Source organism: Desmodus rotundus, chromosome 1 (assembly GCF_022682495.2).
Source record: "Desmodus rotundus isolate HL8 chromosome 1, HLdesRot8A.1, whole genome shotgun sequence".
Classification (NCBI taxonomy): domain Eukaryota; kingdom Metazoa; phylum Chordata; class Mammalia; order Chiroptera; family Phyllostomidae; genus Desmodus; species Desmodus rotundus.
The window spans coordinates 168,403,889-168,417,947 of NC_071387.1; the positions used below are offsets into that span (position 1 = coordinate 168,403,889).

Genomic DNA, 14,059 nt, shown 5'->3' on the forward strand with positions numbered 1-14,059 from the left:
ACAGGCAGTGTTCTCTTCCCTCTTGCTCTACCCCATTATTCTCTATTTCCTCTCGTTGCTTTAGTCAGAACCTATTTCTTTTCTTTCTTCTTTCTCTTCATAAAAAAACATCTTTACAGGAAAATTATTATATGACTGTTTCTCACTGTATATAAAAAAGTAAACAATACAGACGAAATTCAAGTTCCCTTCAAGTACCTCTCCTAATCCGAGTCACCTCCCTGAAGGTACTCTAATATCCATTTGATTCATAACCACATAGAGCTGTTTTTTTGTGCATTTAAATACGTATGTTTCTGGAAAAATAAAGAGTTTTATTTGTCCTATAAAACTCATTCAAAATATGCCTCAGCTTTCCTACTCATTATATACAAGGGGAAAATCCCCCAAACTGGAATTTATTAAAAATTGTATATTCTTCTTACATGTTTAAACTTCAGTCACCTTCAAAGTACTCTCCATTTGATGCAATATGCCTATCAAGATGTTTTTTCCACTGCTCAAAACAGTTTTTGAACTCGTCAATTTTGATGCCTTTTAGTGCTTTTGCCTTTTTGTTTTACACCTCTTCCACATCGGCAAAACAGTTCCCTTTGAGGACTACTTTCATCAGGGGAGCAAAAAAGTCACACGGAGTGAGATTGGGTGAATAGCAAGGGTGGAGCATTGGGATCATGTTGTGTTTTGGTCAAACACTGCTGAACACTCAGCATGTGTGGGTAGGTGCACTTGTAAATCACCCATCATGACATGGGCAAACATTTTGAAAGAGTTTTCAAAAAAATTCACTGAAGCTGAACCCAGCCTCTCACAACAAGGCCAGCTGGTATACTGATGTAGATAGGTTCCTAGAACACTCACCTACTAGGGGAAGCCTGTATTACAAAGGGCCAGCCCTCCAGAAGGTAATTCCAGGTTTTTTTTTTTGGTTTCCCCTCATATAGCTGTATTACATTACTAACTGCAATACAGATCATTGATGAACGCCCAACCTCTTTAGAATTTTGCACCACTGTAAGCAATTCACTCATTTAACACATAATTACGGAGTGCCTACTATATTCTAGGCCAGGGGTGTCCAACCTGTGGCCCACAGGCTGCATGCAGCTCAGGATGGCTATGAATAGGGCCCAACCCCAAATCGTAAACTTACTTAAAACATGAATTTTTTTGTGTGTGATTATGTCACAGTGTATTTAATGTGTGGCCCAAGAACATTTTTCATCTTCCAGTGTGCCCCAGAGACACCAAAAGGTTGGACACCCCTGTTCTAGACACTGTTCTAGTTTGCTGCAATAAATAAAACAAAGATCTTTGCCCTCTTGGGAGCTTACATTCTTGCAGGGGAAAGGCAATAAACAGAATATATAGAGCAAACTTTTTCTGTAAAGTGCCACACAGTAAATATTCTAGGCTTTGCAGATGTGGCATATATCCCTTGTTTTATAACCTTTAAAAATGCAAAAACCATTCTTAGCTCACAGGCTGCATAAAAATTGGCCATAGGGCAATGGAGCTCCAAATTGATGACCCCCAATATAAGTATGTTAGAAAGAAGTATGTGCTATGCAAAACAATAGAGAATCCAGGATAAAGAGGATGGGAGAGGGGAGGATGCAGTATTAAATAGGGTACTTAAAGAAGGTGAAATCTGAGCAAAGACATGAAGGTAAGGCCAGTGAGCCTAGTAGATATTTGGAAGAAGTACAATCTAGACACCTGAATTAGCTAAACCAAAGGCCCTAAAGTAGGAACATGACTGGTGTGTTTATGATGTTAACAAGAGGCCAGTGAGCAAGGAGGTAAAGTGGCAACGAGAAATAAGGTCAGGTGAAGGGGAAGCTGTTGGGCAGATTATGGAGAGCCTTGTAAGCCATTCTAAGAACCAGATTTTCTCTGAGTGAAAGTGGGAGTCATTGCAGGGCTTTGAACAGAGCAGTGACAAGAACTGTCTTAACTCGAAAAGGGCTTGCTCTGGCTACTATATTGAGAAGAGACTGTGGGATGGGCTAGGGTAGAATGGGGAGACCCAGTAGTAACCTACTTAAGTAATCCAAGGAGATCTGACAGTAGTGGTTTGAACCATGGTGGCAGTTGAGGAGACAGTGAGACATAGTAAGATGTGGATGTACTATGATTTTTTTTTAAAGGAAAAAAAACAGGATGTCCTGAGAGAATGTTTTTGAAGAGTCAAAGAAAAAGTAAAGTCAAGAATAACTCTAATTTTTAGCCTGAGCTACTGGGAAGATGGGAGTTGCCACTGATGTGCAGGAATGGGGATAGCTAAGGGCAGGCAATTGAGGAGTTTAGTTTGGGACATGAGGGGTTTAATGTGTTGTATTATTAGACATTTAGGTAGAGATGTTAAACAGGCAGTTAGTTTAACATATGAGATTGAAGTTAGGAAGAGAAGCTACCTAAATTTCAGCAGTGCTGGCATTTAAATGATATTTAAAGCCATAAAGCTGAATGAGATTACCAATGGAATAAGTATAGTCAGGAAAATTTAAAAAACACACAAACAAACAAACAAAAACAAGGACTGACCGCAGGGCTCTCCAACATTAAGAGGCCTGTGAGAAGACAGACAAAGGAGAATCATAAGGAGCCAGCACTGAGGTAGTAGATAACTGGGGATATTTGTCCACCTGGAAAATGAAAAAGAAAGTGTCTCGAAGATACGGGAGCAAACAGCTGTGTCAAATATTGTGGACAGGTCGCGATGGACAGAATCAGTGGGTGATGCGGTACGTGGCATCATGGAAGTTGCGGAGAATCTGAGGAGCTGTTTCAGTGGGAATGGAACAGACAAAGGCCTGACTGGAAGTGGGTTTAATAGAGCACAGGAGAAAACTTGGTAATAAGAAGTATAGACAACACTCTCGAGGAATAAAAAACCAAAAACAAATAAAACCAAAATAAGGCGGACAGAACAGGTGGTAAAAAGTGAATCAATTTTTTTGTTCTTGCATTTTTAAAAGATAGGAGAAATACTATCATATCTGTTGCTGACAGAAATCCAATAAAGAAAAATAACTGAGGAGGAAGGAGAGAAGCTGAAGCGATGTCCTTGAACAGATGAGGGAGGATGGGATCTGGTACGAAAGCAGACTCAGGGACGGGAACAGTTCATCTAAGGTAAGGATGCACTGACTAGATGCTGGCAGGTACACAGGGTGGTGGGAATCTGCGGAAATTTTCTTTTTGCTTCAGTTTTCTTAGCAAAGTAGGAACGAATGTCATGAGCTGAAAGTGAGGATGGGAAAAGAGATACTGGTTATTTGAAGAAAATAAGATATGAAATAGTCATTTAGGAGAGTGGACTAGGAAAATAAAGTACAATGAATAGCAGCATTAGAACTTCTGGTCAAGATGGTGGTGTAGGCAGACATGGCTCACCTCTTCACACAACCACATCAAAATTACAACTGAAATATAGAACATTCATCACTCAGAACTGTCAGAAATTGAGCTGAAAGGAAGTCTGACAACTATGGAAGAAACCACATCTATGCAGACTGGTGGGAGGGATGCAGACATGGAATAGGCTTGTCACCCCCATACAGGATGGATAAAAATTTGGGAAGGATGTCTCAGGAGCGAGGAGTCCCAGCTCCACACCAGGCCTCCCAGCCCAGGACTCCAGTGATAGGAAGATAAGTCCCCACAACTTCTGTCTGCAAAAAGCAGCAGGGATTGAGTTGGTGGAAGAAATTGCTGGAACCCCAAGCAGTTCCTCTTAAAGAACCCACACACAGACTCACCTACCCAGACTCACTGCCCTGAGCTCCAGCACTGGGGTGGCAGCTTGAAAGGCACCAGTGGACTACTGGGAGAAACTGGGGTGTCTGGCATCACGGTGAGTAGAGGCCATTATCCCTTTTCTGAGCCCTCACTCCACAGAGCTACTGAGCTGGCAAGCTCGTGCCACATCACTAATACACTAATTGAAATAAAGAACAATTTACAGGGAAACAACAGTAGAGTGGATGAAGCTGAGAACAAATCAATGATTTGGAACATAAGGAAGCAAAAACAACCAATCAAAACAAGACGAAAAACGAATCCTAGAAAATGTGGATAGTATAAGCAGCCTCTGGGACAACTTCAAGAGGTTCAACATTCACATCATAGGGGTGCCAGAAGGAAGAAAGAGCAAGATATTGGTGAGGGAATGGGGGGGGTGCTGGGTGGGGGGGACAAAGGGGGAAAATCAGAAGAACTGTAATAGCATAATCAACAGCATATAATTAAAAAAAAAACAGCAGCATTAAGGACCCACTTGAGGTATGTGGTCATGTGTGGTTGTGTGCTTGCTTGCAGCCACATTAAGATACATAGGAGCAGGTGCAAAGAAAGCATTGGTTTAACTAAGGCTGTGGATTTCACCAAAGAAGCAAAGAGCAAGGGAGTGGATCCAAAGAAGAGATTAAAATGATTTAACCATGGAATTTAAGTGGAATAAGAAAAGGAGTGAAAACATTAAGAGGTGAGTGGCAAGAAAGTAGGATGAATGGTTTGGAGATTCCATCAGGGTCAAAAAATGGTTGGGGCTGAGATACTAACTAGAAGGAGAGAACCACAAAAATAGGAAGTGGGGTCAAATAGTAGAATACAGGAAATGGTAACTATGGAGGCACTGCAGTTATTGACAATGCAAGAAGGTATCACTATGGGAGTGATGGGAAACGATAGGGTAGATGGGAAGAACACTGGAAAAGAGGTATAGGAAATGAGGCCAGGGTATTGGAAATATCAGTTACGTATACTCTTCTTAATTTTAACAAAGATTGAGGTGGTATTGAGGATAGAGGCAATGAGCTGAGAGCTAAAAATATTGAGAGACAAGGTTAGTAGTTGATAGTAATTGCGTGGGGTAGTGGATTACATAGTCTGCTGACGTAACTTGAGGATTTTTAGGGAGAAGGGAGGGAAAACAGTCTGAAAGCAGCAGAGATGCATGGCAGACACTGTTCCCACCTGTAAGAACAGTGATAAAAAGACCTATGGAAAAAATCAAAGAGCCAAACTGCACAGTGCAGAGTCAGGTTTCTGTAAGATCAGCAAAGTGAAGGGAATGTTTAGGCATAAGCTGAGACTGGATTTGCAGATGATGGACTGTAAATCCCGGCAGGCACAGTACAAGAACATGAAGAGTAGGGAAGGGATTAAAAAAAAAAAAGACAAATACAGACCTACTTTAGAACTGGAATGTGGGAGATGAAGGGTGACCTGGATGTCTGGAGGTTCTGTTGCTCCTGACAACTTACTGAACACACTGACTCCTGATACATCCATATGTTTTTCTAAGAAATGGAAATTGCTGGGTCAAAATGTTTTTACTTTAAAATTAAAATGGCTGCACTGATTTATTCAATGTATGAGTTTTCCTACAACCTTGTAATTCCCTATAATGTGGTAGAATAATATTTTATGTTTATTGGCTAGCTGTATATTTTCTTCTGTGAATTTGCCCTTTTAAAAAATTGAGTTGTCTTTTATTGCTTCATGATGCTTAAAAATAATCTATTTTCTACTTTTATTGTGCTCTTAATGATTCACACAAATCAATGTTGTAAATTCCTTTCAAATCTTTCAAGGGCTCTTACTAGGGCAACACAGGTTCAGTTGGTTATTTCTTCCTCAAATCCAGTTATTCCATCAGTTTCAATAAGGTCTATGGCTGCTTTTGCACTAAAATGGCTGAGCTGGCAGGGCCCACAAAGCAGAAAATACTCACTGTTTGGTCCTTTACAGAAAGTTTGTGGACTCCTTCTCTACACCTGTTAGGGCCTCTTAACTGCTTCAAGTTTCAAGAACACAACAGGTCCTTACCTTTACTGACATACTCTCAAGTGCTGCCCCTAGTCCCCTGAAGTGTCCGCCCCATTTTTCCCTCTCTGTATGACATCTATTACTAGCCTTTCTGGGTGCCACAGATTTATATCATAAAAGTTGTAACTATGCTTTGTTGTTTACAATTTTTCTCTCCACTAGTATTTAAATCTCTTGAGGACAAGGCACAACCCCAGCACTAATAAATATTTAGTGAATGAACACATGGTACACAGAGTCCTTCATAATTTGTCATCTTTCACAGTGTTTTCCTATTACCTAACCAAAATAAACTATATTATTACTTCATTAAGTATTTTTAAAAACATTACTAATAGCTTTATAATGATCCATGTCTTATATTTTCTTTACAATTTCAGTAGAAACCATCTATTGCTAATAATTTATATACACCTATTTAGTACATTCATGATTTGCTGAAATATTTCTCTCCCCAATTCCTTCTTCAGTAAAGATTAAAACCATGGGATCCTGGCTCTTCTGGGATCAACCTTTTCATCTATGGCAGCTCCTGAGGGTCAAAGGGTCCACTGATAATTACTTTACTATGGCTTCAGGGTACTTCAAAGTCAATTATAAAAATGCAACTCAAATGTTTTTTGCTTTAGTTTTCAGTATAAACTTAATCTTCCACTTACTTACTTACTTTGTGAGTAAACCTGATTTTCCTTATCTGGAACATCTTTGTTTGTTTATATCTCTATTATAAGGATTTTAGTTTACCTTGTCAGGGTCTTACTATGTATATTTTTCAGTTTAGTTATTTAATCGGCCTTTGGCATTTCTCCTACCCCCTAAATTTGATGAGTTTCTTTTTTCTCCCCTATTTGTGTTGAGGTCATTGCCAAGAGTGTTCCGCCCACGGGTGCTTGCTGCAGGCATTCTAGAAACCAGTTTTATATATTTGTTACCAATTATATCTCATCTAGGTAAGGATTTTTTTTTCCTTTTCTAAAATGTAAATGGATAGTTAAGCTCTGTCTGGGTTAACTAATTTATCCATTTATTACTTATAGCTCAGTTTCACCATTTTCAGTTTCACAATGTGGTCTATGATCTACAGTTAAGTTCATTATGAGTCCATATTTATTCAATATGTATATATTCATTATAAGGATATGAACATGTATATTATATAAAACTTTATTAATGAAAGAACATGATCTTTACAATAAGGCAGATGTAGATTCAGATTCAGCCTTGAACACTCTGAGACCTTGGGCAAAGTACTTACCTACCTATACTTCAGTTTTCCCATCATCAATAAAATGGAAGTAACTCCCATAGTGTGACACAGGGCTATGATAATGGCATACTATATGTAAAAGTATGCTAAATGCCTACAAATACGGCCCAGGATACTACATGAAAAACATGTTAATTTACTCCCCCTTCCCTCCCATCTCAAACAATAAGAGTGATAAATGCTGTTCTCCTCAAATTATTTTAATCCATTGTTAAATTCCCGTAAGTAAAAGAAATTTGGCATTATAGATTACGAGCTTTGAAGGTCACATACTCTGACTCAATATTTTCACTTTGGGGAATCTATCTTAATGAAATAATCTAAAACATTGTGTTTTTGTACAATATAGGGAGGGATGTTATTGAAATGTTTCTTACAGCTGCAAAAAAACTTAGAAACTTGCTAACTGTCCAACAGGAAAATGTTTATAATTATGAGAAATCACACAGATATTATGTGGTTATTTAAAAAGATGCTGACAAAATATTTCAATAGCATGAGAACATGCTTATTGTGCTCGGTGAAAAAAGCAAAATGCAAAATTATTTATATAGCAATGTCTCTGCTGTATAAAAATCAAATAAGCTAAGAAAAAATATGGGAATGAAATGCCCCAAAGAGTTTATAGAAGTTATCTCATAGTCCCAATATTAGTGATTATTATTTTTCTGGCTGTTTTCTAAAATACCAATGATTGTGACAATGATGATGATAATAGCAATTACTATTTATGGAGTGTTTACTACATGCCAGGCTCAATTCTAAGAGCTTATTGTATCAACTAATTCAATCCTCATAACATTATGAGATGAGAAAATTGAGGCACAGTGAGATAAAGTAGCTTACTCATGGTCACAAACATAATTAAGTACGGAAGGAGCCAAGTCCAGCTCTAAAGCTCCTGTTCTAATTGTTTTGATTTCAAATATTTGCTCTGCCATTGGATGCTATTTTGAAATAATATGCCGCCATTTTTGTTTGGGTTCTATCAACTCCAGAAAACTCTAAGACAAATCTGCATCCCTATTTCCTGTTCCATGGCTCAGTTGTTGAGATTCTGGAACTCTAACATTCTTAGTTATTATTCCTACTGACAGTACTTCAAAGAACTCTATCTAGTAAGGAGGTCTTGGAGCAACCAAACTAGCTTCTAGAAGCTCTCCTACACTAATAACCATCCACATAACTACAAATCTAAATTTACCACACTTGCAAAGATGTTCCATTGTAAAATTTGCCCCTCTGCAATCCAGGAGACCACTCTCACCTGCCAACACTCACCATATATCTACCATGGCACTGCCTGAATGGGACCAACTGAGAAAGACCCCCAACATCTGCAGAATTTTGCTGTTTCTGATCCTTTTTTTTGTTAAGATTTTATTTATTTTTAGAGAGGGGAAGGGAGAGAGAAAGAGAGGGAGAAAATGTCACTGTGTGGTTGTCCCTCAGGTGCCCCCCACTGGGGACCTGGCCCGCAACTCCAGGCGTGTGCCCTAGACTGGGAATCGAACTGGTGACCCATTGGTTTGCAGGCTGGCAGTCAATCCACTGAGCCACACCAGCAAGGGCTGATCCTTCCTTTTTGAAGGCGGCATTGTTCTCAACTGTTTTTGAAAGTGTCATCAGTTAATCAATCACTTTGATTCTCCTTTCTTACTCTTTTGCTAGTAAACCAAATTTTCTTTTTTAGTGCTGGGGGGGTGGGCTCAGATCTTTTTTGGCAACAATATATATTCAAATAATCCCAGGAAGAAATATTCATAATTTATATCTTGGACAATAAAAATAACTTCTACTTACTGCTGTGCTCCCCTGCAGTTTACATTTGATAATTTTTTCTTTACATATGTCACTTGGTTCAGGTTCCTTTATAACTAAATTTCTTTTCTTAAAAACAGTATTTGCAAAATCCAACATGGTTAAATGCAAGCAATTCTACATATAGTACATTTACATTTCAATGCAGTTCATTTACAGTATTTAGAAAAATTACTAAATTACTACATTACTAATTATGTGACAGCTTTGACATTATATAAAGAAAAACTAGTCATAAAAACAACAAATACAGTAACAAGTGTTAACAATGAAAATATTTACAATCAGAATATTATACATTTTTTACCAAAACCTTATCCTGCTCACAATATATAATGGTAATAAGCTACATTACAAACTAGATTGGTATTAAGCTAGATTACTTTAAAATATTTGTATAGACTGAAATATCAGTGGGCAGAATTTAGTAATTCCCAGAATACCTAGGACGAAGATGTAACCACATCAAGCCTGATACCGGTGGGAGGCCTCTTTTAGAAAAAAGAAAATGGAGCACTAATAGTTCATTAGGCTCACATTAAATGAACTGTTTTAATGTTCAAAATCCTTGGTTTACAAAATTATTATAAAGTATTAAAAAACCGGGGGTAAAAACCACACTGCCAAATGTCATGCACTTACGCATTACATATGCCAGGGAGTAAAAAGAAAATCTGCACCTTCAAACTCTATTTCCCTTCGCAGTTGCAAGTTTTCATCTTGGCGGAGCCATTCTTGAGGAAGAACGGGATGCAGGGCAGGGTAAAAGTGGAAAACTGAATCTTGCCCTGCTTCACTCAGATAACTTATTTATCATTCCAACATGAAAGCTTTGGTATAAAAAATAGGGAAACTTAAAACCCAAAATAGGGAAACGTAAAATCCAAAAGGAACTTATCCTTTAAAATGAGCACATCGGGCCAGCCATTTTACAGCTTTACATTTTGGAATGTCTATTGCACGATACAACTTGGATCTTAACATTTTTTTCTTTAGGGTATTAAAAAAATAAGTACTATTTATGCATTCATCATTGAAGTCATCACTGTTTCAAAGCAGGATTGGTATTAAGCTTCTTAATATAACTGTCAAAATCGATTTGTGGACAGCCTCCAACTTTAAATTTCTACATTTGTATCTGCTGATGGACCAAAGTGATTAGTGACTACTAGAACGGACAAACTGTAAGCAATCCTTGCAAAATCCAGTTGATTTTTAAAATCTGTAAACAAATAACAGGCGATCATTTTTAAAAGAAGAAAGCCATTCCCAAAACAGGTTGGTTGTGGTAGCCGGTCTGCTCCTCAGCAGCTGTCCCCTGTTGCGTGTTCGCGTGGGAGAAGTACAAAAGGGCAGAAGGGCAAAAAACAAACCCACGCAAAACCCATAGTTATAAACATTAAAACTATGTAAACATGTGGGTAAAAAAGAAAATCTGCACCAGGAGGCCCCAAGGGGAAAGAACAGCCTGGAGAAAGCGATCAGCTAGCTGAGTGTGGAGGCGATGGTCGGTGCGGACCCGGGACTCTCAGGCAGGAGGGGCAGGGCGGGGACAAAGCACGGCCATAGGGGCGGCGCTGGACAGTGCCCAGAACCAGCGGGCCAGCGGAAGCAACTATGGCACCCAGGGTCCTCAAACACTGCCTTTTAATGGGCAAAGGCAAAAATTCCCTGGAGCTGACCCTCTCCTTCCCGCCGCCCTAAAGGGCCCCAGGCCATGACTTTGGACACCCGAAGAGCCACCGCCCGCTCCCGGCCTTGGTTCCGCAAGATGCGCGGGGTGGCAGCTGTTGGGCTTCGAACCGCGCAGCCGCCGCAGCCTGGCTCCAAACGGTCGGGCGGGGACCCGGAGGGCAGCGAGTCAAGCGCCCGTCAGCTAGCTTCAGAACAGATAGTCTCCGCTCCCGCCCTCCAGCCACACCCTCGCGTCACCTACCCGGTCCCACACCATCCCAGAGGCCTCCGGCCTTGGGCCCTCTGCCGAAGCGGCGACGCCTCCTGCCTCGGGCCTGAAATGGCTGCGGAACAAAGAGAATCGGGGCTCAAGCGAGAGCTGGTCCGATTGGCCGGGGGGCGGAGCCCACCGCGGGAACGTTCCGCGGCGGTCGCCTTGGCAACGGCGGGGGACTGGGAAAACCTCTGCCGGGGCGACGGGCCCACGGATGTGCGCCGGAGGCGCGCGGCAGTGGTTTCTAAACCCGCGCTGCAGCGTCCCACCTCCGGTCTCCGGTCTCTGCCCGCTGCAGGGCTCACTCGCTCGCGCCCCCTGCGGCCGGCGCTGGCCGGAGCCTCTAGCTCGCTGGAGTAGCTTCCACCAACGCTGCACTGCACCGGGAGGCCTCGACCAAAATGGCCCTTAAGTGTGATTGATGAGGGGCTGCCCGGGGCCCTCCTGGCGTGGGACCCTAAGCCGTTCCTAAATTCTATACCCCAGGATAACCTCCTATGTGACAGTCCTGCCCGCGGAGCCTGTCTCACACAGAACCAGCGAATGCCCATATCCCGCGAAAGTACAGTTCCATCATTGCTAGTAAAAAGCAGAAATGGCTTCAGTAGATAGGGGCGGACAGCTGCCTGCTAATATTGCATGATCGGCTTTTGAGTGTACGCTGTAGCTAGCATATAAACGGCTATGTAGGTGACATTAAATGATTTATAAAATTAAGTTTCATGTCTTCAGGTGTGTATTAATACAAAACTGTAGTTTCTCGCTACTAGAAATAACAAACCCTCTTCTCCGTAACCAGCCACCATGAGAAATTAAAATATCTTCTATTTTCCGAACAAAAAAATAATTCAAAACGGGAGAGGTAGACTGTTTATACTCAATCATAATGATGGTAATGAATAAATATCCGTTTCCTTCCCCCACATTACTCATATATAAATTTACTATATATGAATATTTAAAAATTGCATAAATAATTATTTCCTAAGATGATGATGCCTATGATTATATTTTTCCTTATATAAGGCATATATTTCCTTATATAATCAGTGTGTAAAAGTGCCAGCAATTTCGAGTATCCCACTTGTGATGTATATATTATGTTATGAAAATGTGTAGCAATTGTTGCCTTCCAGGAATATTCTAGGTGAAATTATAGTACCAACACTAGAAAAAGTGTTTTTAAAATGTATACTGGGATAGCTTAATTGTTAATAAAGTTGTTAATAAATTTCACTTGCAAAAACAGTTATTCGTAATACCAACTAATTTATTTAATGTAAATTTTAAGTATAAAAGGATATATTTTATCATCAGGAAATTGAACATAGCAAGAAAAATATTTCAAATAACTAAAATACTTATGATTTCAATATTTTGTAATGTTAATTTGATAGCAAGTGGATACAGTAGTGTATGGCAAAAAGAGCCCCCCACCCTGCCACCAATGGGAATAGATTACTAAGAAAAAAAAACAAAACAATGTAAACCTTCCTAAATTGTAGGTTAGTGTAGCTGCAGGAAGTTTATATCCACATAACAAACTGGACTCATTTCTGCGTTTGAAAAGTTCCATCTTGGAATAAGGAGCCCATGATCTGTATAAATCAAGGGATGCATGATATCTACATTCTACTTTGCTAACGAAAAGTAATAGGAATACTTTGCAAATGTAAGGAACTACTGACTAAGCAAATTAATAAGGAATTCACCTGATCAATAGTTTGAAATAATTGAAGTGAATTGAAAATAAGTATTATTTAGTGTATGCAACAGGATTTCTTGGCCAAAGCTTTTTAAAGAAAAGAATGTTGATTATCAGATGCCGTGAAATTGAGATTAGTCAAATCAAATATCCATTCTTTTATAAAACTTAAATGAAAGTGAATTGAAATTTTAGTATAAAATAGTTCTGCATTAAATAAAGAGGTCCTTAGACATGTAGCCTTTGTCTCCATCCTCTCAGTTAAATTAAAAGTACATATTTTAAACAGTAAATCTTAGCATTGACAAGGATTTATTAACACAGCCGCTTATTTCATTTTACTTTTCCTCTTATTTGTTTTCTCTTCACACAGTTTGCACCTAAAATAGCAGCCACCTGGGAATGTTTTCTCTTTATACCCAAACACAGTACAGCAATGTTCATATGGTAAAGCTTTGAAGAATTGCTGGTATTTTAAAATAACATATACTGAAATTAAAAATAGTAAATAAACTTTGATTTTAATCTCAAAATCTATTACAGATATCTCATATTTTGAGTTTCTGCATTAAAATTTTTTCTCAGGTGAAAAAATTGAGATACAAATTAAAGAGTGGTAGAAGTTATAAAATAACATAAGGGAGAAAACATACCTATAAGCTTTTACCTTGGGAGGAAAAGATGCTTACTCTGTCAGTTGCAGCATCGTCAAAAGAAGCATGGAGTTGGGGGGCAGAGGACCTATATGCAGATGCTAGTACCACTTCTGAACACCTTCAGTTCAGTCCTTCCGAGCTTCACTTTCCTTGTCTTAAAAGGGATTAAATAAGATAAAGAATATTACAAGCTCATTAGCAGAGCACCTGGCAGATAGTTAGAGGGCAATGAAAGTATTATTAGATATTAGTACATATAAAAGAACAGATGTTTGAGGAGGAATGGTTATTACAAATAATAAGCCTGGAAATCCAAAACTTGTTAAATAAATATCTTTAATAGGCAATTGTTGATAAGTATATAGAAACTCAGTAAGAAGTGAAATAACCTTTTAGATACAGGAAACTTCTAAAATGAATATTCAGAGAAATGTTGTCTCTCATCTTATATGTATGGAAAGATGTGGGAATTTTCATTATATTCTTTAGCACTTGACAGTTTAAGGAATTGCCTTTCATCAAAACATCTTCAGATTGGCATTAAGGAAAAATCATTTAAAAAAGTAATTACTTAGAAGACTTTAATTCAAATTTTGAAAGAGGATAGTTATTGTCAATATTCAGAAATGGGGAAATAATCTACAGGCATTTCTAATTTAAAGCAAACCCAATATACAGTTTGAATGTACAAAAAAGATAACTTGTGTTGTTATTAAACAGGAAAGAGTTAACTTCATAATTCCTTTAACAATTAATATATCTAGTGATTAAAACATAATTCTGTTTATAAAAGGGTCTACTTAGACTTCTCCTTCTGGGAAGAAGGA

The 14,059-nt window shown here is 38.9% G+C and overlaps 1 protein-coding gene across 3 annotated transcripts in view; it reads right to left on the minus strand.

Annotated features, from left to right (window-relative positions):
• TNPO1 (transportin 1) overlaps positions 1 to 13,337 on the minus strand; it is a 93,466-nt gene extending 80,129 nt beyond the window's left edge. The window contains exon 1 of one of the 3 annotated variants that reach the window (XM_053912769.2): positions 13,244 to 13,337. Coding sequence is in view for 1 of the 3 variants with exons in the window: in XM_024578649.3 (XP_024434417.1) it covers positions 10,860 to 10,874 (15 nt within the window). In the remaining 2 variants the exon portion in view is untranslated. Of the gene's footprint in view, positions 1 to 10,859; positions 10,999 to 13,229 lie in introns of those variants that run through there. The other 2 variants (XM_053912761.2, XM_024578649.3) reach the window with 2 other exon arrangements.
• Between the last annotated feature and the right edge of the window lie 722 nt (positions 13,338 to 14,059).